This window comes from Protopterus annectens, chromosome 2.part1 (genome assembly GCF_019279795.1).
Source record: "Protopterus annectens isolate FY-2018-M chromosome 2.part1, PAN1.0, whole genome shotgun sequence".
Taxonomy (NCBI): domain Eukaryota; kingdom Metazoa; phylum Chordata; order Ceratodontiformes; family Protopteridae; genus Protopterus; species Protopterus annectens.
The window spans coordinates 249,331,667-249,354,827 of record NC_056729.1 but is presented as its reverse complement, the minus strand read 5'-3'; the positions used below and the strand labels follow the sequence as shown (position 1 = coordinate 249,354,827).

Sequence of the window (23,161 nt, the reverse complement as noted above, 5' to 3'; positions counted from 1 at the left end):
TTTATCATGTTTAACATAGTTTAATAATCATAATCATTTGGAAATATTTATTTATTTACATTTGTTGACCGGGAGTGTCCGACTGGATGTAGGTCCATTTTCATCGGAGGTCCAGGGAGAAAAGCTCCACAGTTAAAATAAACAGACAGTACTTACACTGGATTACATAGCGATTAAGTTCATATATGAAATATATGAAATATGTTCAGAATTTTACCCTAAATATTACAGTGGGGACTTTTCTACATTACAGAGTAGGCCCACTACTGTTTATGGTCTCATCCAATCACTTTAAAGATAAACCAGGCAGTCTACAAAAGTTAACTGCAGATAAAGCGAGGTATGGACTGCTGTGAACATGCCAGACTTTGTGAGTCAGTAAAAAGTTGCATTTAAAGAGGTGTACAGCAAGCTCATTGCAACCTGAGAAAATTTTCATATGAGATACCCTGCAGCTTTATAGATTTTGATAAATAATGACCTGGAATAGTTGAGTTATTCAGAAAAGTTTATTCCCATTTACAGGTGCTGTTTCCTGATTTATTTAAATAACTATGATGGTGCTCACTTGCCATGTACAATGTTGCATAATGTTTGATTTGTTTTGTCTGCATGCCAGTTTTTGCAAGCTATAAAGCACAGGGGACATGTGAACTGCAGTGTATTAGGTTCCGTCAAGGATGAATAACGTAAAGCAGATGGGATAAGATGATGTACTCAGTCTTGGAAGGGAAAAGATGAACTAGTTAAACAAGTTCTCATGTTGATTAGCCATTTCTTTGTTGATATGTTCTGTGATATTTAACGTAGGTCGATTTCACTGATTGTGATATTTAACGTGGGTCGATTTCACTGATTGTGATATTTAACGTGGGTCGATCTCACTGATTGTGATATTTAAGGTAGGTCGATTTCACTGATCTTGCTTTTCTTCCCTCCTCACATTTTTCTCTCAGCATCTTTCCTTTTCTTACCATCTTGAGGGAAAATCATAGTAGTCCAAAGCCATATGTAGGTGCATGCAAGTCTATTCCTTCTTTTACCTCTGCTGTCTTTGTCAATGGGAAGGCCCATGTTCTGCCTATTTGGCAGTTCAGATGCTTTGTTGCCTGCAAACTCCACGCAGCTCTCAGCTGGAAAGTAAACACTAGGTAAAGAGGGTGATAACTGATCAAATATTTTAGTGGTATATCTGATCTGTTAATTCAGAGGCTTGGTGTAAATCCTTTGATAAAGGGCCTGAGTACATTAATGTCCACTGACAATGACTGATGCATGCATGCTGTCATGTGTATTGCCCAAGAATTCCCCCTTTGATTTGTCATTGAATCTTCAGCCTAGGCTCACATCAGTCTATCGGTGAAACTGTTTGGAGTCAGAAAACAGAAAAGGAAACAACTGTAGTAATAGTAACATTTTGGATACATCTAGTGCCTATTTATAAACGGCACTGTGTTAGTAAAAAGGACTGCGGTGGTGGTGCTGCGGTAGCGTTGTCACCTCACAGTAAGACGTTGTCCTGTTCGATTCTCAGCTAAAGCGTCTTCTGTCTGGAGACATGCGTGAATGGGCGTACCTTCGTTGAAGGTTGTGCATCAGGGCTGGCAACACGGTATGTAAAAATCTACTGCCAATCATTAGTGGACCGGAGTTCCGCTGTGGCGACCCCTAACCGGGAAAAGCCAAAAGATACAACAACAACAATTCAACATAATTGGATGCTGCTTCTCACCTCGCCAAAACATCCCTCCACTAGAAAACCTCCTTAGCTGGTCTACCCACCATCTCCCCCAAGAAACTATCATCTTAGGTGATTTCAATATTGACTGGCAATCCTGTTCTGGCAACAATCCAACCCATCATGTACACCTTCATGGCTTCACCCAACTAGTCCAGCCACCAACCAGGATAAATAAAAACTCCAGCAAGCACACTACCCTGGATTGGATACTAGTCAGTAAGAGCCCCCAGTCATATATAACAGGCTGCTTATCAGATAGCCTCAGTGATCACTCCCCAACATTCCTACTCAAAAAATACCTATACCAAGCTAAACCTGTCATCTACCGTCAAATACATAAAAAACTAAACTTTAACCCACTCACATTCATCTCATCCCTCAAAGAATGTAACTGGCATCCTCTAAAGTACCTCAGTCTAGATGACGCAGTTGAATTTTTTAATACTACCTTCCTGAACATCCTTAATTACCATGCCCCCATAAGATTTTCCAGAACCAAAGCACAACCCTCCCCATGGCTACAGAAAACCACTAAGTCAGAAATGAAAAACAGGGATAAAGCCTGGGAGCACTGGCACAAAACCAAAACCCCCTCAGCTAAACAGAAATTCCTAGACCTACGCAATAGAGTCAAAAAGCTAATAAAACAGGACAAATTCCAATACTACCAGTCTGCCCTAGACTCCTCCCAACACAGCCCCAAACAATTCTGGTCCTCCATAAACTCCATCCTCCACCCAGGTAAAGTCAGTACCCCTCCTCCTAACATCCCTCACTCCTCAGAAAATATTGCTACCTCATTCAACACACATTTCACCCAAACCATACTATCACTAGCTAAACAACACAACCCCCCTCCCCTCCAACTCACACCTTCAACTAGTAGTCTCCTCACTGTCTTCTCTTTTTCTCCTGTACCTACCTCCAACATAAAAAAACTCTTAACTAAACTTAAACCCACCAAATTAGCAGCAGACAACCTCCCAAGTGAATACCTACAAATCGCAGCTGATGCTCTGGCCTACCCAGTATCCATCTTGATTAACCGATCTCTGTCAGAAAGTTATGTTCCCACACTGTGGAAAGTATCACATATAATTCCCCTCCACAAAGGCGGACCCTCTGCAGAACTAACCAATTACCGCCCCATAGTTATTCTCTCTCCACTCTCCAAAATACTAGAGAGATGCATACACTCTCAGGTCTCAGACTACCTCCTTACTAACAACCTCCTTTCCAGTACTCAGCATGGTTTCCGACCAAACCATAGCAACACCACTGCCTTACTCTCCTTTACTAACACTATCCTTCAGCATAAAAACAATGGCTATCTCTCCTCTGCTACTTTCCTAGACCTATCTAAAGCATTTGACATGGTCCCACACAAACAACTTATCTCTGTCCTCAATAATCTATCCTTCTCACAATCAGTCACCAACTGGTTTCAGAGTTACCTGTCTGACCGCCAACAATCCGTTGTATGGCAGAATGACATATCTCCCCAACTACCTGTCTCCATAGGGGTTCCCCAAGGATCCATCCTTGGACCCCTACTCTTCTCTGTTTACACCAATAATCTAGCCTCTGCCACCAAACATGGCACACTCATACAATACGCAGATGAATCGACCATCATCTGCTCAGCCCAGTCCCTACCCAAACTGCAAAATGTCACACAGGAAGCCTTTTCCTCTGTTGAAACATGGTTATCCGATGCCCAATTAATACTCAACCCAAACAAAACTAAACTACTCATCTTCCAACCCACCAAACATACTCAAAACAACTCTCACTTTAACATCACAGCAAAAGACAACACCACTATATACCCAACTGAACACACCAAATTGCTAGGAGTTTTTTTAATTTAATTTTAAAATTAAAAAAAATAACCCACTTCTGGGTGTGGGTAATGCGGGATTTAACCACAGTTGTCTTTGTTTGGTCCCTCGGGCTTCGCCCTTGGGACCAAACCACGCCAACCGTGGTTAAATCCTGCATTACCCACACCCAGGCGTGGGTTATTGCTATAGTAAATGGGTAGATGTGTGTGTGTGTGTGTGTGTGTGTGTGTGTGTGTGTGTGTGTGTGTGTGTGTGTGTGTGTGTGTGTGTGTGTGTGTTTTAAGTGATTAGTGGGTCAAGTCAATTTCTATTCATAGAATAGTATTATGGCAACGTTACAGTAGGATCCAAGACCTCTGAGGTGAGAATGTTATACTGACCAACGACTACAGTATGGCTGAAAAACATGGTTGATGTGTTCCCAGTTCATAAGTGTCTCTTTTTTTGAGGACATCTCATGAGAACTGCCTGGTTAAGTGATTTCTTCAGTCATCCAGCAGGTGTGTGAATTAAGCCTGGAAATTATAGTCTGAAGTTTGTTACTAACACATGCCAAACTAGCACACAAAAAAAAACACAGGAAACTGAAGTGCTCACCATGCTTGTTTCATTCACAGATGTCTGTAAAACTGCAGGCTTAAGTACCTCAAACAATGCAATTCTATTTCAATACCCTGCACTGCCAGACCAGGCCAGGCCTTGATTTTTTTTCCATTAGCATATTATAATAGGAAAGCACATATAAATGGATAGTTATCTGGTCTTTCAAAAGTTAAATTAGATTTACATTTCTTCAGTGCTAGAGATGGGCCTTGGGATTCATGAACATAGTACACAGATTTGTACAAGCATCATGTGTTTTGTTTTCAGCATACCATCAGGGACAAAAGAGATTCATACACAGTAGTCTCTGAAGTGTACTGGCACAGTGCAATTTTCTTGAATAGCACACAACAGGCAGCAGATTGAAATAATCTGTGCCACAGCAAGTAACTATGTGCAGCCAATTACTAAGGCAGCTATTCTCATATCCTGCTGCCTTACACCACACTGCTGTGTTCACTTATCCTCATTTTGCATACTATGTTTAAAAAGAATCACAGTCATTAGGCATGGTAGTGGATGAGAGACCTTGCCATATTATGATGATGAGGGGGGTTTAGTGATGTCTGTATTTCTGTTGGTGGCGTGGATAGGTCAAGTTTCTGTGTAAAATTAGGTTTGCTTGACTGTCTTTCCATTAAGTAGTATCCTTCTATGATATAGAGATTTTGGCAGGTTCTTTTAATTTACCAGTACTAGCATGTTGCCCAGTGTTGCATCATGCAGAGCTGCTCACTATCATGGGAAGGAATCACTGCACTAACAAATAAAACACTATTCTATAAACTGCTGTTCCATATGTTATCCTGTCAAAACCAGGCAGTATTCCTGGCCTTCTGAGCTGTATATACTTAAGGGGTGGGTTCATTTGTATAGGCTTTAGGTGCTTGTGGTTATAGTGGCACACAATGGAGCTAGGCCATAATCTGTGTCATGCTGCATTGTGTTAGGGTTATGGTGAATTACATAGGCTTTAGTATGCCCCTATATGGTGAGCAAGTTGTACTTCACAACACAACATTTACAAGTACTGCACAAAATTTGTCATGGAAGCTTCAAATGTATTAAAAGCTGAGAGGATCAAGTGGATATTGAGGAAGTATGTATGCATGGATATTGTCATACATATGATCTGGATTTTGGACATTCTGATTTATTGGGCCTGGCGCTGAAAGGTCATATTCATGGAAAATGCCACTACCTAGCATTCAGAAGCTACACAAAGATCTAGACATAACACAATAACTTTGTGAGATAATATGTAGGTCATTGTAATACAGACAAATATATCCACACCCAAGTCCAGATGTACATGGCAATCAAAATCACTTCACCAAGGAAAATATGGCTACCTGCATTGGTCATATTCCAAACACCCAGTCTGACAGCAGCAACATCAGTGACAAAAGGAAATGGCAAATGAGGAGAACCGTAAAACATGCTGTGTTTGTTATCACACTCCTAAACTTAATACAACTATGTTCAAGGTTGTTTTCAGCCCTGTTAGCACTGCAGGCAGCCATGTCTAGTAGCTGGTGTTTAATGGGTAGCTGTTTTGCTTTCCTAAAGATAATAAACGTAAGAGATGACTCCAAAATTTGTTTAAACATTAGGTTAGTACACTCTGGTAATTTAATCTCCATTTGGTAGTCCTGTTGCCCATGTCAGTCTCCCATGATGCATGCTGGTGCATCTCATGCCATTTTCTAGGCAATACAGCCCCACCCCCACACACATATACAAGTATAATATTTGACCCTAATGGCCCTGCATGTGATATGACAGGGCACCTGGGTGCCTCTGGATCTGACACTTTGACATTTGTGTCTCTTGTGGCATTGCATTTGCCATGCCTGAGGTAGAATAACCATATGTGACCCACTCTTGGATATATTTCCAGTACAAAAACAATAACACTGCCATTTTCTAGGCAATACAGCCCCACCCCCACACACATATACAAGTATAATATTTGACCCTAATGGCCCTGCATGTGATATGACAGGGCACCTGGGTGCCTCTGGATCTGACACTTTGACATTTGTGTCTCTTGTGGCATTGCATTTGCCATGCCTGAGGTAGAATAACCATATGTGACCCACTCTTGGATATATTTCCAGTACAAAAACAATAACACGGTGACCCTCTGTCTCCCTGGCAGGCCCCACAAGCAGTATAAGAGTGCAATAGGTACATTACCAGGCTAGTTCTCCTTTTTTGTGTCTCTCATGCTCCTTGTCCACATTACTTTATATCATACTAAAATGGGACAGTTAGCATGGTGGGTATCCAAAGGAAGCCAGATAACATGGACGCATTCAAATATTTTTCTGTTTACACTGTGTTCTTAATACCTACTGGAGCAATTTGTCTATAAACTGAATGCAACAAGGCATGTGAAGTCTATACTCATACAACAGTCCTAGAAATGTACATAGAGCCATGATACATCACTGCATTGCGTGACACATTATTTATCCAGCATTTAGTGCAGAGGATCAAGGTTATGACCCAATATTGAGCTGCTTCCATTAGTCCAGGGTTTGAGTCGATCAGCCTCCATCACCTACTGTGTGACTCTGAGAAACTTACTTAACCAGACAGTGCTCTGGGGCATCTGAGAAATTAGACTAGTCTCCTCAGTGGGTCTCTTGGGCTGTATGTGTAGTAACTACCTAGCTGTTCAGAATATGTTTCAGTCTGTCAGCACAAGTTTACAGTATTGCTTTACAAGCAGACCACCTGGATATCAATGGCTGCTTCATCCTCCACCACACACACACATACACACGCACACACACACACACACACACACACACACACACACACACACACACACACACACACACACACATACACACGAGAATTTTCCTGTTTTTCCTGCACAGAGTCTATAAGCAGCACTTGTTGGGTCACTGTGATGGCCACTTTAAAAAGGCTGATACCAGCTTCTACCTAGCACAGGCACTGTCTGATGCCATGGACATTAGCTCAAAAATGCAGGCTTCATTATAATGGCATGATGAGAGACCACCCTGACCTGTTCTACAACAAAGTGCAGAAGTTCAGGTGATACAGTGAGAAATGTACTGTATATTTTTATACATTTCTTTCGTAACATCTTAATTGTTTCCCCATCTATGTTTAGCAGTAATTTGTCTATCTTCCAACTGCTGAGGAATGTCATCTAAATATGGTTAACAGCAGCAAAAGGCAGGAGCACCTCTCCACAGAGCATGGTTTGAATGTGTTGGGCAGCATTCCAATATACAACTGTAATGGTGCTCATATCATATGTGTGTCTTATCATTTTATTCCCATTGTGACTCCAGTGCAGGTCCAGTTGAGGTGGAAAAGGAGGTGTGGTCACCATACCTCTCAAATGTCCAGATTTTATTAGAATGTCTAGATTTTTGCCTCAAAATTTTGGTCTATTTCTCATAAAACTGTAGTTTTCTCACACATTGTTGGCAAATCATTGAGGATTCAAATCAGAATATAATAAGAGACATTTGAGTTTCAGGCTTCATACCCTTCAGAAAATTCATGCTAATTCAAAATCTGTTATTCTATCAACTTTCTAAGTTTGTAAGAGCAATATTTAAAAATTGTCCCTATTTTGTGGCCTTTGCCCCCCCCCCCCCCCATTGTTTATGGCTTTGGCTTTGTCCAGATATCTTGTTCTAACAGGTTGAGAGGTATGGTGGTCACATTTACCTCAGTCTTGGCTAGCAAATGCTCTGATACTAGGTCACTGGTGCCATCTGAGTCTGTCTCTCAGTAAGAGGGTTCACTTTTCTACTGAAGATACAAGGGGACGGTCATCTCTATTGTCCTGGTGGCAGATGCAACGGCTGGTGGCTGCTAAGGTGTGCAGGCAGCTGAATGCTCACTTTGCTAGCATGGAGCATCTTAATGAGATGATTGGGAATTCACTTGAGTAGCAGGCCACAAGCCAATGGGCATCCAGTGGAGAAACTGGCACATCATGTCAGCAACTGAGGTTTTTGATGCTTATATTGCCCCATTGGCCAGCTGTGTAGTCAACCATTCCAGCAACCCATCTATCCCTTTCCTGGTTTCTCCTCTTCCTTCTGTGTCTATACCCATACATAGTTTGATGTCCAGCCCTCCCAATGACCAGTTGTTTTGCCTTCTGTATGTGCTCATCGAGTGACCATCTTAATTTTGAATGTATATCACCCCTATCTGTATCTGTGTTGCATGTTTGTCTGTCTGCACCTGCTAGCTGCCCTCGTCTCTCTTTCTCTCTCTCTCTCTCTCTCTCTCTCTCTCTCTCTCTCCTACCCAAGGGCATCCTTCAGTACTTTCCCCATCTACCCTTCTCTTTCAAAGGAAAGGGTTCTATCCCAGCAAAAAATACAACTCTCCTTCTCCTTTTTTTGTCCATATAGTTTACTTCTGTGTTTTCTCTCTTCATGCTGTGCTCCCCTTTCTTACTTTCTTATCTACCCTTTTTTCCCCATATTTTTACAAAACTGGGTGGTCACTTTGTTTACTCACCCATATTGGTATTAAAGTTGGCCCTGTGCTGTTCTGATATACTGATTGCTCTCTGCCAGTGGATGTCACTGTCTGCTGCAACACTGTACATCAGTACTCATACTGATTCATATCCAGCAGAATGGCTTTGTCATGGTGTCAGGCAAATCAGCCATGCATGCTGTAACAGCACTGCTCCTCTGCTCTGCTGATATAGCGACGTGCATGTTACTGCTGATATTTTATGTGGCCTCTTCCTCAGCATGCTGGCAGTGTACATTGCTTGCTACATCCATAATCAGCTTTTGGACACATTACATAGTAAACTCCTGTGAAATGAATAATGCACAACCATGCTGCATACCTCTCAACTTCTTCGCACAAGAAATATGGACAAGGTCTAAAATAATGCAGAGACTAAGGCCCCAAAAAAGGGACAGATTTTAAATGTTGCTTTTATAAACTAGGAAGTTGCTTGATTAACAGGATTTGTATTACCATGCATTTTATGTAGGATATGAAGTCTGAAACTCAAATTTATGTCATTATTTAGTGAGTTCAATCCGCATGGATTTACCAGAAAACAACAAATTTTATGAGGAACAAAAAAAATATGAGGCAAAAATCTGGATAGTTGAGAGGTATGCCAAGCTGTGCACCTTTTTGCATCTCTACCTTGCACAGCACCAGCATTGGCATCCTTCTTTCTTTTTATTTATTTATTTTTTTATTTTATTAGGTAGACTATCTTATGTAATGAGATCAAAGAATTCTATTTGGGACTATATGTATGAACTATATGGCCTATGCGCAGTGTCTATTGTTTTCCTTATGCAATCCCCCTGTTGGTTGAGTTTCAAATGTGTTTGATCAGTAACCATTTGAAATGTCAGGACCCACTACAGCAAGTCCTGGAATGTGGAGACTGAATGGCTGAAAGATTAGACTTGTATATGCTAAGTCCGAGATGCCATTTCTCAGAATATTCCCTTTGCCCCAAGGTATGTTGATCTTGGAGTTAGTGTGTGTATATATATATATAGAAGAGATATTTTCAAGATTCACTCTTCTCTGGGTTTTTGGTCTTGTTTTCAGTTTTACGGCACTCAGCATTTTGAGTGCTAGCATATCAGTCTGGAACCATGATCATCAGCTCTCGGGTATATCTGACTGCCAAGTTAAATAAAGATAAAATGATGGTCTGTTCCTTTAACTCAGAAATCTTAACAGAGTACACCACTGGATTTCCATAGTGTTCCCCTAGCTTGGCCTTTCTCTGTCTGATAACTACAAGATGTACACTAAATGTTTTAGCCTTGATACATTGATGAAGAGATTGAGTAGTGTCCTGCACAGATGAAAAAAGCTCACACAAATAATATGTGGTGGTAACAGGCAGGGACATCTTTAGCAGAATGACTGCCCACCACAGGCTACTCTGTCTGGTGAGGAACCTGCTGCCATGTCTATGAAGATTTTGCTTCTGCTTACTTTTGCCATTCTGTAAATGTTTTTGTTGGACAATCTGCCAAACTGATAGCCTCAGGTGGAAATTCAACCAACCCTGACCCTGCAGACCCTGAAGCACACTCTCAACTGTACACATTTTTGCAGAACGTCCAGATTTTGGCCTTATATTTTTAGTCTGTTTTTCATAAGATTGTGGTTTTCTGTCAAATTAGTGGTAAATCATTAAAGAATGAAGTTCAAAAATAATAACAGACATCTGAGTTTCAGACTTCATATCTTTCAGAAAAGTCATGTTAATGCAAAACCTGTTATTCTATCAACATTCTAAGTTTGTAAGAGCAATATTTAAAAATTGTCCCTATTTTGGGGGTTTTGTCCCACTTTTGTTTATGCCTTTGTTCAGATTTCTTGCTCTAAGAGGTTGAGAGGTATGCCCTGAAGTGATTCAGAGCTATACTATTTATCTTTTGTCTTACAAAAGAAGTAGCTGGAACATGCTTTGGTCTCTTAACTCTAAACTTATTTTCAGGGTATTTTGTGCTTAGTATGTAAGGATATTTCCAACATCCCTGTTTAAATTCCCACCCCCATCCCCGGTGACAAAATACAGGTTTCAATATTTAGGGATCCCTGTCTTTCCATTCACAGAATCTGAACAGGAAACTTGTTGGAATGGTTTGTTAGAAGCTATCGTGCTACACAAGACATTCATTTTAGTGACAATGTTCTTGTCAGTTTACTATTTAAGACAATTAAAAACCTCAGCTTTGGCCGGCTAAGATCTAGCTGTATTCAACTGGACGCATAAGAGAATTTAAGTACCTTTTTATCTGCACATTTTTTCAAATAATACAGTATTTAAATTGATTTAATTGTGTTGCATGAATATTAACTGAATTGGAAGTTTTGACTCTGTTCTTCAGTTAGTTTTCCCACCCACCCTCTCTGTTTCTGTTTTGGTGTTAATCTTAGTGGCTTTGAAACTGCCCGCCACTCTTGTAAATTTGTGTTTGGATACTCTCCTGGGCCCATCTCATTTGCTCACTCAACTGAGTGCAGTGAGATCATATTTTGATTTTAGGCACTCCTACTGTGTACAAAGAGAGCATCCGGGAAAGAGAACAAAAAAAAAATTTAAGCTTGTTTCCTGCCTTTACTGTTAAGTGGTCTAGACTGTTTGTAGGCTTCTGAGCCCCCAAGCCCTTTTGTGTTGGAGGGAAGCCTTCTAGCTTAGTTTTGTTTCTTATAACTAGCCAGTTTTCTAGTTTCAGCACTCAAATCTGTTTCTTTGAACTCAGCACTTGTTCAGAACTCATTGTAAGCACTACATAAGCTACAAATTACTACAGCACTCAACTTTCCTCACTTGTCTAGAGGAAAGCAGTTTTTAGTACTTAATAAATAAGCACCTATCCAGGCATGTCTAAGGGTCAGCTCCCAGTGATTTCTCCTGTCTACCTGTTGATTCTGGGCATCTCGGGGCAATGCAGCAATTGCCTCATGTACACAGACAACCCTCTCCTCCTACCACCCAACACTACAACCTGTGAGAGATGCACTTATATAGCCAAAATGGAAGCAAAGCTCTCTTCACCCAAGACTGGACTAGACAGTCAAGAGGAGAAGATAAACACTTGCACCACACCACACTCATCACATAGTCCCTCAAAACCTACACCACCAAAACACACACATAGAAACACAAAACACACACTTACATTCACAGAGGCTCTCAATAAAATCCTGCCCAAGCATCAGAGACATCCAAAGCATAAACGCAAGCAAACTCCACCCCCCAACACAACCCAAATGACATATAGCCCACAAACTCAGTGTGCCACTCAACCACAGCCCATAAGGCATAACAACGTACCCAACACTCTAGTCATAGGTGACTCTATATTCAGGCACACTGATGTTCCACTCACTAGACTAAGCAAAGAGAAAGTTGCTGTCAACTGCCTGCCAGGTGCCAGGATCCGGCACATAATACATGCACTCAGGTCACTCCACAATAAGTACATATATGACACTGTCATTGTCCATGTTGGTGTGAATGACCTGAGACGTACCTCCCTGGACTACATGAAAAGAGACATGGAGGAGCTCTCTGATCTTGTATCCCAGGCAGGTGTGACCCTAACTCTAATTAGCATCCTGCCATCACCCAGAATGATACCACAGTACAAGGACAAAATGACTGACTTCAACAATTGGCTAAGCTTCTGGTGTCATTCCAAGGGGATCCAGTATTTGTCTGCCTGGGACGACATGATCGACAGACCACGATGCTTTGCCAGAGATGGCCTGCACCTGTCGCCCTTAGGATTCCAGATACTGGCTAGGGTTCTTGCCACCCCTATAGTGCCTTTTTTAGGCAAAGTTCAAATGACAAAGTCACCACTGTAACAGGGTAATGCTACTCAATGCTAGAAGTCTAAACCTCAAAATGCACTCACTTGAGGCACTCCTTAAAATGGAGAAGATTGACATCTGTGCAGTGACAGAGACCTGGTTCAAAGCTCCAGAGAGCACCCCTGCATTACCAGGCTACAATTCATACCACACCTTTTGGCCACCTAACCCAAAATGAAGCACTAAAGGTGGAGGCATGTCCATATTCATTAAGGATATCCACACCTCCAGGCTAGTTGCACAGCATAATGCATCCAAGATTATCCAAGTGCAACTAACTCTGGGCAAGACCGCAATCCAAATTGTAGCTTGCTACAGACCCCCCCCACCATGCCCCAGGATTCCCACTCCTCATTTCTTGATACACTGGAAAGTATTAGGGTACAACCCAACACCCTAATAATGGGCGATTTCAACTACCCCACCATTAACTGGGAAAACTACTCATGTACCAACTCTTTTGCTCAACGTTTTCTAAAATTCATAAATTCCAACGCCTTGGATCAACTTATTCACACCCCCACCAGAGGCAGCAATATCCTAGGCGTGGTCATTACCAACATGGGAAACTGGTGTTCCACACCAGAGGTCAATTCCTCATTGGTCAGATCCGACCACAAGCTAATCAGCCAAGACATCCACATCCCATCCCCACCCCCGATTAGGGAAACCATCATAAAAAACTTCTCCAATGCCAGCTTCACACTTCTTAAGACAGAAGTGGCAAACTTCACGATACCCATGCAGATGGGCAATAGAGGTATGACTGCTGAATCCTACACAAATGCACTTTATAAGCACTTACACGAGTGCATGGATCATGCTATCCCTAATAGAACCAAGATGTTATCCTCCAAAAAAAGGAAGCCAATCTGGTGGCCCTCTGCCATAAACAAACTCTACAACAGAAGTAAGAAACTGTTGCAAAAAAGAGTAAAATCCCATGACTGGAGGAACTCCCTGGTCAACCTCAGTAAGAAGCTGAGATCCCTCATAAAATCCTCCAAAGCTAGTTACGAAAATAAAATTGCCACTGACTCTAAAGACAACCACAAAGCATTCTATAGCTATGTCAAGAATCTCAATGGGAACACTCAGATCTGCTCTGAGTTACAGTACAATGGCGCTAAATATACAGAACCAACTGATATTGCCAACATCCTAGCAGATAGGTTCAGTGCTAACTTTACCCCCCTCTCACCCCCTAGAGGGCCCATCTCTATATCGGAAATTCCTATAATCATGGCTGTACAGGTAAAAAACACACTCTCCAAAACCAAGAACACAGCATCCATGGGACCTGACAATATCCCAGGCTGCGTTCTACACAAACTACAGAATGAATTGCACCCTACCTAAGTACCATGTTCAATCATAGCTTCACCTCAGGCTTTGTACCCACTGAATGGCGCACTGCGACAGTTATCCCACTCCACAAAGGTGGAGCCATGACGGACCCCGGGAACTACTGCCCCATTAGCCTGACGAGCCTGGTCTGCAAGGCCATGGAATGTATCATCATGGAACTCATAAACAAAGACACTGGTAATCTCCAAATTCTGGACCCTACCCAGTTTGGATTTGTAAAAGGCAGATCATGTCTCCTAAACCTGATTGACTTCTTTGAAGCAGTCACCAAAGCCATAGATGAGGGTAAAATGGTTCACACAGCTTATCTAGATCTCGCCAAGGCTTTTGACACCATCCCCTACTCTGGAATTATAGATAAGCTCACTAAACTAGGTATAAATCCCTATGTCACAAGATGGGTTGCCAACTGGCTCACGGACATAACCCACACTGTGAAAGTAGCGGATTCCAAATCCGACTTTAGTCTAGTGACAAGTGGAGTACCACAGGGTTCAGTCCTGGGTCTTCTCCTGTTTGGTATCTACTTCTCTGAAGTGCAGGCTAACACAGAAGGTCTTTGGCTAACAAAGTTTGCAGATGACTGCAAACTAGGAGCCATAATCGAAACTCCTAATGATGTGGACAAACTACAAAAGGGCCTCACTGAGACAGATACCTGGTGTCAAAGCCATGGCCTGAAGCTCAATGCCAAAAAGTGTTTTGTCATCCCCTTTGGTAAAAACTCTGTATCCATGAACTACCACATAGCTGGTAGTCTACTTAATGCCGAAAATGTGATAAAAGACCTTGGGACACAGGTGGACAGTAGTCTCTCCTTTGATAATCACATCGCCACAGTGGTCAGGAAATCCTTCTACGTGGCTCATCTCATCACAAAAGGATTCTCATCCAGAAAAAAAGAGGTCATTGTTCCCCTCTACTCATCACTCATTAGACCCATTATAGAGTACAATGCCCCTTTTGGTATGTACCTCACAAGACATCTACAACAACTGGAAAGACCACAGAAATACCTCACAAAGAGGATTGCTGGCCTCAAACAGATGCTCTACGCAGACCGTCTCAAAAAACTACAGCTTTACTCCATCGCATATCGCCTACTCAGGGGCAATCTCTGCCTAACATATAAAGCTATGTCAAACCCAGAGCTGTTGGACATGCTCCACTTAAAGAAATCCCAATCCCTCCGAGCTACACGCTCTAGGGACCTAAACCTTGTCACCACAATAAACAGAACATGCTGTCCCAGAGACTTCCCATACTCTGGGATAGACTACCTATCTATGTCAAACAGAGCTCCTCATTAGCACTCTTCAAGAAAAATCTTGATGATTGGATGGGAAATGGGAAATTCACCCCAGGGATCACGTCTGTGGCTCTGCTCGACAGGGGCACAGGAAAATAATTTTCTTGGGTGGCGAAAGCCAGGGTACATTTTTTGGCTAGGCTTATATAGGCCCTAGGGCAAATAGCCTAGTACCTACCTATGAACCTATGAACCTATACTATCATGTCATGTACGTGTTCACCTTGCTGATTTAGTGGACTGCTTACATCTTATTTCAGAGTAGGTGAAATGTTAGATTTGCTTTCTGTTACCAGTAATAGGGTCTACTGTTGCAATACAAAGGCTGTTAAGTCTGCAGCAAAGCTATACAAGAACCGGGGTGAAAAATACCAACTAAACCTAAGTTAAATATTGTTAGGTGCTATTTCTCACCATATATTTTTGATGAATTTTATCCATTTTATTAATTTTCCTGTCTGACATGTAAGTCTTGTCATATTCCATTGTATAAATAGTTTGAAATCTGGTTTCTTCCCTGCTGACCCACTTTTAGATTTCTTAAGTTTTTTCTCAGAACAACCGTGCATTTTAGAACTGAAAACAAAAACACATGGAAAGCTTTAATTCCATGTGCTCAACATAACTGACCTATACAAAAATCTACAGTTGCATTATTGTAATGTAAATCAGTGAAAGAATTACAGTTGAAATATAAATATAATATTCAGCAAGATAATGTCCCTGCATACCCTTAAGAAAGTAAAGTGCAGTGTAGAATATAAGCTGTTTCCCCCTGAATATGTGCACCCTGCATGTTTGCAATTTCAAAGTACACTACACTCAACTCACTGTTTGCTAAATGTTTAGGAAAATGCTTCAATTGGTATAACAGTAAGACTGCATGATGTGAGTATTAGTCTGACTTTGGTTAGCCAATTCCCAACATACCTCAAACACTATAACTTCTGTCGAAGTAGGTACTACAGCATATGTAGATACTTTATCTTATTTGGTATAGGTGTGTGTATGCGCAAGTGTGTGTGTGTGTGTGTGTGTGTGTGTGTGTGTGTGTGTGTGTGTGTGTGTGTGTGTGTGTGTATTTGTGTGATGGGTAGGGAGGTATGTGCAATGTGCGTTTGCATTATATAAACTATTTTACTGAATAATAAAAATTACTTAAAATGAGTGGTTAGGAATGAAGCATTCCTATATCTGTCTCCTGATGCTTGCAGTGAAGAACATAATTATGATGTCATTATACTGTAGTACCTATGGGGAGTTCAAGAAAGATCCAAACCGGTGTACCAGGTTACCATCCCCTGGTAAGAGGGATAGCTAAACAGTGTTGCCCCACTGTCCTGCTACTTTATAAGTGCCTAATTTAAAATGCATGACATATAGTGAGCACAATGCTGTGCAGAATGCTGTCTGAGCAGGTCAACAACATGCATTGTTTCTTGCCATAGCAAAAGCAGAACATATTGAGAAACACCTGAAAACTTTATTCTGAGAAACTCAAAAGGCTTAATTATGAGAGCAATCACATTATCATCTTTCAGATCTTGAGTCATCTTTACCAGACAATACCTGAACATTTAATGTAGTATGTGAGTAGAAACTTCTAGTACTGTAACAAAAGGCAGCTATTTATGTAAACTTTGATTTACTTTTTAGAAACTTATTACAGTTTAAGTATCTAATGCCATTCCTAACAGCTCTGCATAATCTTTTCTTAGTGTTCCTTGGTTGGTTGAGTGAGGCTCACGTTTGTGTTTTTTTCTATTGTGAAACAAAGGATATCAGTACTACAATAAGAACTTACTTTTATCAGTACTAGAATAAGAACTTACTTTTATCAGTACCAGAACAAGAACTTACTTTCATCAGTACTAGAACAAGAACTTACTTTTATCAGTACTAGAACAAGAACTTACTTTTATCAGTACCAGAACAAGAACTTACTTTTATCAGTACTAGAATAAGAACTTACTTTTATCAGTATTAGAATAAGAACTTACTTTTTCTTCTCCTTCTTTTATAGCTAACAGCAGGTCATCCTTGATCCCGTCTGTGCAGTGTTTACACGTGCAGTCAAAATAATACTGCTGTTGAAGCAGCTGCTTCCTGTCCTTGCTTAGGTTTAAAAAGTCTATATAGGAAACAGTCAGTTCCTCTCCCGGATTGATCTTCCCAACAGAACGGACTTCTATTCTGTTTCAGAAAAAAAGTGATAATGTCATTAGATGTGGGTTTGTAGCAGACGTTACATTCTGCAAGCAATGGTAATACGTCTCTCTCTGTTTTTACCTTATTTATTATGTCTTCAGGCAGATGTAGAAAGAGTGTTATTTTATATTCACGCATGTTATATTACTAATAGTATAGCAGCTAGACAGACAGTCAGTCAGAGAGATGCTATGACTGTGTTGACAACCTGTATATGGAATTTAACCAAGGAGTATTTGGCAGGTTTCCAATAAAACAGTCTTAACTAGAAGCAAACATCAATGTGCTATGCTTTGCATTTCAGTTCACATTACCCAAAAAAGGAGTATATAAAAGGAATAGAAGAAATGGGAACAAGTATGTAAAGTTACCTGGTGGTAGTTGCAGCTGGTGACTTGAAAGCAACTGACTAAAATATAACATAACAGCAGGGTAGGCTGGTAGAGTATTGTACTGCATAAAATGGGTATCACCAATACAAAACAAGAAATTGTTGATCTTCTATACAGACATTTTGTAAACTCCAATCTGGTATATTATGTCTATTTCTGGAGACATCACCACCCTAAGAAAATTGACTAGATAAAGGTAGTTCAGGGGAAAGCTACAAAAACTGTATACTGTATGTGCCTGAAGGAATCTAAAAAGAGATACTATCCTGAAAAAGAAATTTGAGGGATATGACTAAAATGTTTTTAATGTAATCTATAATTTCCAGATGAGTTCTACCTGTTAAAAATAGTTTAATGAGAGGGCACAGTCTGAAGTCAAAGGTTGATAATTTGTGGCAGAAACAAGACACTATAACACAAAAGGGGTAGATTATTAAAAGAGCCTTTCTGAGGTACAAGATCAATTAATAACAGTTAAATAATTCACAAATGCTTCGGAGAGATTTAATGGAATTTTTAGGAAGATTGGCAAAATAAGTAACTGGCTACATTTGAGTACTATCTTATCCAAATAGTGGGGAAAATGGCAGACTACGTAGGTCAGGCAGTCCTTATACGTCATTAATTTCCATATCCCTTGGCTGGTATTGCTGGTTTGAAATTCAAGAATCTCTCAGATTAGGATATAAATTAATGGTGTTTTAAGGGTTCATATGTTGCTACAAGGTAGATAATATTGGACAACATTAAGAAACCTAACCACTTTAACCCAATAAACTAATAAATACTGTTAAAATTATAAATGGCTATCTCCCTGGACAAGAGGAACCATTCCATATACCCCAGGAGTGAAGCTGCAAGTGCCCAACCAATCATGTAGGCTGGTTTTAAAGGGCTAATGTGTTACATCATTTGACATGTAAAGGAAATCTATACAAAGATAGGAGGTCTGCTGTGTTAGATATATAGCTCACCTGCAGCTTTTACTGTTTATTAATTATTTGCTTTTGTTAACTGGGATAATCTGACTGATCAATTACCCCTTTTCATCAGAGGCCAAAGATGATATGTTTGAAATATGTAAATCAAGTATTCATGATGTGTTATATTTTCTGAAGGTGAGGGAAGTGAAGTAGGGCAGTTTTTTCATGGCATGAAAGGCTAAAGAAAGATCACTCTGCAGAAGTCTGTAAGAGATGGAGTACAGATATATGGCCTTTAGTCTGTCCAGGTAGCCTAGGAGGCTGAGTCTTGTGATCTTTTTGGATTAGGAAAGCTGTAATCTTTTGAGATAAGCAAGGCACGTAAAGGCAGTACATGCCAAAAGGGGCATTATAGTCTACATTAGGCATAATGAAGGAAGATTAGACAGAGGATTATGACTTCTTTAGATCTAGATGTTATGCTTTTAGTGATTATTTATCTATTTAACATTTGTTAACCAGAAAAGTCTGACTTGGAACAAGCCAATTTTCAGCAGAGGCCCAGGGAGAAATGCTCCAGACACATGTCTTTGTAACGTGGGAGGATATGTCTGAGGAGCTACCACCTTTATGGAGTGGGATGACGTAAGATATTTTCCAGAGGGAGGGGATAGCATTTTCGGATAAGGTTCTGTTGATGAGGATAGATATGGGATATGCAATGGCATCTGCAGCTATTTGTAGGTACTCTGCAGGGTGGCGGTCAGCAGCGAGGGTGGTAGGTTTTAGTTTTTTTAGAAGTGTTTTGATAAAACTAGTGGATATTGGTTGGAAGCTAAATTCCGGGTGATTATTAGGTAGATTAGGCATGTGGTTTAAGTTAGAGGGGGTTAGTTGATTTGCTAGGGATTGGATTGTTTCAGTGAAAAAGTTATTAAAGGTGCTAGCTATGGTCTCTGGGGAACTATGGGTGTAGTTAGCCAGGTTTGGGGTGGTGGAGTGACCTGGACAAAGTAGTTGATTTAAGCCTGCCCAGAACTTTTGAGGGTTGGTGTGGTGTTTTTGTAGGAGATTTTGGTAGAAACTTGTTTTGTCCAGTAAAATAGATTTTTTTGTATCATTCCTGAGTTGATGATATTTTAGAAGGTCAAGTGAGGCTTTGGTTGTTCTCCAGCTGGCCCAGGCTCTGTTTCTAGTTTTGATTTTTGCTTTGGTATCTTTTATGAGCCATTGTGCTGAATTTGATCTAGTTTTTATTGTATGTGCTGGAGCATGGGAATCAAGGATACTTAGGAATTTAGTGTTAAAGTGATCTATGGCCTCCTCTAATGTTAGATTTTTTTTAGTTTTGACCAGTCAACTGCTTTCAATTCATTTTGGAATATAGCAGCATCAACGTTTTTTCTGTTTCTAAATGTTTTATATTTGGGCTGGTTTCCTGCCTTATGTTTTATGATATAGGTTAGACAATGGTCCATATCACATATTAATTGGTTGACAGTTGAGTTAACCACATCACATATTATTGGCTTGTTGTGGTGTGGATATTGAATTCCTGTAGCCTGTGTACAGTGATCACTGAAGGTGTTTGTACTCTTAATCAGCCAAGCAGTGAAAATTCAGAGTTCATATCTCAATTGTTTCATTTTTTGTTAGTTTAGTTAATCAGGGAGAACAGGCAAGCATATAAGCAGAGGAGTATGGCAAGCTGACAAGGAGCCAGTTGACTAAGATGTGCTAGCATAACGGACTGGTGCATGCTAACCTGACTAAAGCAGACATGATTGCTGCTTTAGTCGCAGCTGCATCATAGAATAGCAACCAGAAGGACAATCAGACTAGCCGTGGACATGTACAACTCTCAGAAAATGGACAGCTCAACCTTTCTACTGAGGACTTAAAAATCCATTTGGAGTTAAAGAGACTTGAGCTGGAGGCCAAACGTTTGGAAAAAGAAGCAGCAGAGAGACTGGGACATCTGGAGGCTGAGGAGAATGAGACGCAGAGGCAACATGAAAAGGAGATGCTGACTCTTCGCCAGAGTCATGGAGGTAATGGGGAAGGGAGTAACCAAACCCCAGAAGCAAGAAAGGTCAGTAAATTTCTTCCACAATTTACACAGGGGGATAATTATGATAGTTTCATTCATATGTTGGAGAGAGTATGTAAACAGTATAATGTTGACCAAGGGCTCTGGCTATGGGTCCTGACCCCCTACGCCATGGTAAAGCTGTAACTGCAATTTCTAAACTGTCTGATACCAATTGTTTAAATCATAATACAGTTAAAAATCTGTTTGCTAGAATGTTTTAAGTTAACACCTGAAGCTTATAGAAAAACGCTTTGTGAGCATAGACACAAGGCAGATGAAAGTGTGTGTGGATATGTTGCTGAACTAGGCACTTATTTTCATAGGTGGGTGAGTGGATGTCTGGTCACCACTTTTGAAGGGCTGGCAGACCTTTTGGTGAGGGAACAAGCCCTTAGCACTTTACCTGAGGACATGAGAATTTGGTTAGCTGATAGACAATGCACTACTGCAGATGAGTTGTGGAAGAACGGAGACCTATACCTAACAAGCAGGGCATCACTGCACAGGAAAAGGGCACCCAGTGCTGCTCATGGGTCTAAGGGAACCCATGGTGGGCAGCCCAGACTGCCCCAACAGAGTCCTCCAGTAGCAGGGGAAGCCACTAATCCAAGTACATGTCCAGGACCAAGGGTTAAATGTTTTAAATGCAACCAGTGGGGTCATGTAGCATATGGATGTCCATGGAGGCAAGGTGGGGAACAAAATGTGGGAGAGCCAGTATGTGGGAATGACAACATGCCAATAGTAGGTTGTTTCGAGACAACAAGGGTACCAAACTACCACAACAGGTTATATCCTATCTTAGTGAATGGGAAAGAGGCCATGGCTAAGAGAGATACAGACTCTGATCTAACCATTGTGAAGCCTGTATTGGTTATGGAAGATCACCACTTGCTTGGGCAGTCTACTCTAGTCAGAGCTTTAGGAGGGACCTCATTCCAAATACCTTTGGCTAAGGTTCACCTTGAATGGAAGGGTAGAAAAGGAAGCCAGCAAGTAGTTGTGTTTGAGGATATCCCTGCAGATGTCCTGGTTTGAAATGACTTTGATAATGAAGTACCATGTGTGTATGCAGTTACATGCACTCAGGCTAGGAGACAAGCATGTAGGTCTACTAGCCTGGGAAGATGCAGACAGACTGCACACTTGCTCTCAGGACTGGTGAAGTGGTTACTTCAGGGAGGGAGCTACTCTGTAGCAGTGAGACTGAAGGTGAGCCAAAGCTACTTGTGGGTACTGGTGCTCCCTTGGACAGAGTGACTGTGAGGGCAGAGGTGAGTAGTAGTACCCAGGTTGACAGTGAGGCACTGCTTGTCAGAGAATACCAGACTTCCTGTGGAAGGGGAGTTGGGAAGGGTTACAAAGAGAGAGTTGAGATAGGTGCAGCTCTCAGACCCTACAATACAAGGCCTGAAGGAGGTAGCTAGTGAGGAACCTGATTCTCAAGGGAAAGGGAGAATCTGTATACTGGGACAAAAGGTTACTGTATAGAGAGTGGACCCCTGAGGGAGGGCTACGGGGTGACCGAATACAGCAGTTGGTTGTGTTCAGAGCCTACCATCTAGTACTTCTAGCCATAGCCCATGATATTCCCTTTGCAGGTCATATGAGCATAAAATGTACAAAGGCATATATTATGCAGAATTTTTATTGGCTTGGGATTTCCAGAGATGTAACAGGGTACTGCAGGACCTGTGAGCTGTGCCAAAAAGTAGGCAAGGCAGGAGACAAGGTGAAAGCTCCTTTGATGCCCTTGCCTGTGATTGAGGAGCCATTTCAGATGGTAGTTATGGATATTATGGGTCCTCTGAGTACCCCAAGTTCCAAAGGGAAAAAGTTTATCCTAAGGTAGTAGATTATGCTACCAGATACCCTGAGCCAGTGGTTCTGTCCTCCATTGAGTCAGAAAAGGTGGCAAATGCTTTGTTAGAGATTTCCAGCAGGGTATGGTTCCCCCCAAAAATACTGACTGACAGAGGTGCCAATTTCATGTCAGACCTGCAGGCTTGTCTGTGGAAGTACTGTGGGGTGAAACACCTAAAGACTACCCCATACCATCCCCAGACTAATGGTCTTGTTGAGAGGTTAAACTCTACACTCAGGATGATGCTACGGGCATTTGCAGACCAGTTTAAGAAGGACTGGGACAAATATTTACCTGCTGTTTCTTTACAGAGAGCTTCCCCAGGAATCCACAGGTTTTTTCACCCTTTGAGTTGCTGTATGGGCATAGGATGAGGGGACCTCTAGATTTGATTTGAGATGAGTGGGAGGGTGAGTGTGAATCCCACAA

At 41.2% G+C, this 23,161-nt stretch overlaps 1 protein-coding gene across 2 annotated transcripts in view; it reads right to left on the bottom strand.

Moving 5' to 3' along the window:
- Nucleotides 1-23,161, bottom strand: part of SMYD1 (SET and MYND domain containing 1) — a 338,058-nt gene that overhangs the window by 58,847 nt on the left and 256,050 nt on the right. For both annotated transcript variants that reach the window (XM_044062105.1, XM_044062106.1), the window contains one exon: nt 17,254-17,446. In XM_044062105.1, the coding sequence (XP_043918040.1) occupies nt 17,254-17,446 (193 nt within the window). The remainder of the gene's footprint in view (nt 1-17,253; nt 17,447-23,161) is intronic.